Source organism: Morone saxatilis, unplaced genomic scaffold (assembly GCF_004916995.1).
Source record: "Morone saxatilis isolate NCDOM2014 unplaced genomic scaffold, NCSU_SB_2.0 Contig11, whole genome shotgun sequence".
Lineage (NCBI taxonomy): Eukaryota > Metazoa > Chordata > Actinopteri > Moronidae > Morone > Morone saxatilis.
In genome coordinates, this window is record NW_023339663.1 from 18,066,632 (window position 1) to 18,069,340 (window position 2,709).

The 2,709-nt window shown below is 37.7% G+C and overlaps 1 protein-coding gene across 1 annotated transcript; it reads right to left on the bottom strand.

Moving 5' to 3' along the window:
* Positions 1–159: 159 nt before the first annotated feature.
* Positions 160–2,709, bottom strand: LOC118343348 (the record flags this gene model as incomplete). The annotated part of the gene is given in 2 exon segments (XM_035682121.1): positions 160–1,259; positions 2,416–2,709. Coding segments are annotated over 2 exon segments (618 nt in total), but the record flags the coding sequence as incomplete, so codon positions are not given.

Genomic DNA, 2,709 nt, shown 5'->3' on the forward strand with positions numbered 1-2,709 from the left:
TGTCTCTTTATATACATACTCTCTAATGTGTTTTTCTCAATCAAAATACTAGAAAGTTACGTACGGACATAGGGTGACCAATTCTATACATCACATTTTAGCAAAAGCTACTCTTTGATTTGAACAGATTCCCTTTTTGAAATATATAGACCAACAACAGGAAAATGAAAATATTTATTTGCAAAAAATATACAGTACAAATGTCTCCTTTCAGAAAGATAAAGGAGAGATATTTATGTTCAGTCGGTGAGCTCTGTCTAATCTACAAAAATCTTTTGAAATGAAGGAGGCAGCAATGAAGAGCAGAATAATTCTTGGAGCTAATTTGGATGAAATTTCCTAACTTCTCCAATTTGTAGCTACATTGGTAAAAAAAAAAATGTACCCCAGGTCAGGAGTTTATCCGACAACCTTGACACTGAGCAGTGAAAGACAGGTTAAATGTTAAGCAGTAATAATATTGTGTAGTTGTGGTATTTGTGCGTTCTCAAATTACATTTATATTCAAACATATCCTTCGATGTAATACAGTCTGATACAATAACATGACAAAATACTGCCTCAAAAATTAGTTGAGCTTTAAAAGGGTTATTATAGGGCTGTTGTGTTTGATTGCATAACATTTCCTGCACATGTACCTAATAAACTAACTGTTTACTTTAATTTCTAACTAGTAACAAAAGGGTGGCTCCTTCACCTACATTCAAAATAAAGACACTTCTCTCTGTTTTCAAACCAAGAGACAAAGTTCTTGATGGACAACTCTGATAACAGTGATTTATAAAGATCTACATATTGATATGTTTAATAGCAGAGGTGATCCAAAAATAAATATTAACAAGTTGTAATGGTTAAAAAAATATATTTACAGGTTGCATGCTTGAAGAATTGTACTCGTACAATAACAGTGTTTTTATTGCCATGTAATGAGCCCTTTAGTCCTCAAACTCTGCAGCATAAAGCACTTGCTGGAATTTCATCCGCACCTCCATTCTTTTTTTAATGGTAAGCCTCTTCAACGAGGGCAGAAGGCTAAGCAGAAACAGTTCATCTTCATCTCTGAGGTTGGTGAGGGCGTCTGCAGAACTTATCTCAGTTTCTGTGGTGGTTTGCCTTTTACGTTTCAGAGGGACTCCGATCTCCTGATGGCTGTTTGGACAGTGCTCCGCAAGAGAATAGCTAGTACTGACGACGGGCAGGGGACAGTGCTTCTCGTCTTTATCTCGCTCTTTCTCCAGGTCATCACCACTTCCATTTCCCTGTGTGGCATTAAAACAGCATATAGCATTACCGGTTAATACAGACGACAACACTAATAACAGGCTTCAATTTATTTGGGGGGTCAGAGCCGAACATATTAAAGTGCCTTATAACCTTTAAACAAAAACAGGTTGACAGGATTGACTGGGTTCATACTTCCTTGCAAGTTGACTGATGGAAATAATTATTTGATCATTTAAAAAAAAAAAAAAGCAATTTTGTATCATATTGTTTTGTATAGTATTTCATATTATTACTATTTTACTACTTTAGAGCCGGACTGATTAATTGTCAGGTGGATATTATGGGCCAATACTAGCTTGTTATAGATATATCGTATTGGCTAATAAGCAACAACTAATGAAAGTATAGCCAAAGATATTTATTACATTTATTATATTACATTAGAGGTCATTTATACAAACGATTTGTCTACCAGAGAGTGTAAAACAAGTACACTGTTGCATTTGAAAACTGTCCAGCGCAGTAAACACATTACAACTCTTTAATAACAACATGTAACGACTGTGCACATCCCAAAGTTGTTTTCAGTTATGCTCGCTCAAGATTAGCATAAGTCTTACATGCGGTATCAAAAATGTATGTTTATGTTGTATTAAAAAAGGAATATCTGACATATATCATTTTAAATGATTAAAGATCAATATCTCTTTCAGCCTATAAAATCCAGTATGTCAGGCTCTACTACTTTACATAACATTGGTTACAGTGTTTTGAAGTTCTGCTCTGATAAACAGGCACTGCGGTGGGTTTTGTCGTGTGTCGCTGTGTCCCACCGTCTACTGTCAGTGGTCCCACCGAAATTGGTTGTTGACTATATCCATTGCTTTTATTTTGAAAACTAAACCCAGACATCCTGTGAGATGTCAATAATGCATTGACAGTACACTGAATGTTGATGCCGGTGATGTTTTCATGCGTTTTAGCCTTTAAAAACCCCCCAAGGTAATTATCGTTAGGGATATATTGTTGTGACTATATATTTATCCAAGCACAAAGCTGAACTGTATATAAGTATATAAAGAATAATCACAGAGTAAATGTGATTGTAGCTAGCTTCTTGATAGCAGTGGTTATATATCTCCACAGGCCAGGTTAAAATAAATAGTTAGCTAAACACACACACACACACACCTCGTCGGTCTCTCCCGTTCCGGTTCCTGGTCTGGGTTTGACATAGGCGCTGAGCCAGGCCAGCTGGTTGTACAGCACCGGGACGGGCCTCTCCACCGGGTTCTCGTCGTCTGTCAGCAGGGGGAAGTTTCTCTTGGCCATTCGCTTCTTCGCTTTGCAGAACTTGTCGCGTAGGTTTTTCCATTTGAGCTTCACCTCCTCCTCAGACTTTCCCATGTTGTCTGCGATCTCTCTCCACGACAGGTGGCCCTTCAGGTTGTCTTTGTAGTCCCGCCGAGACTGGTCGTACAGATT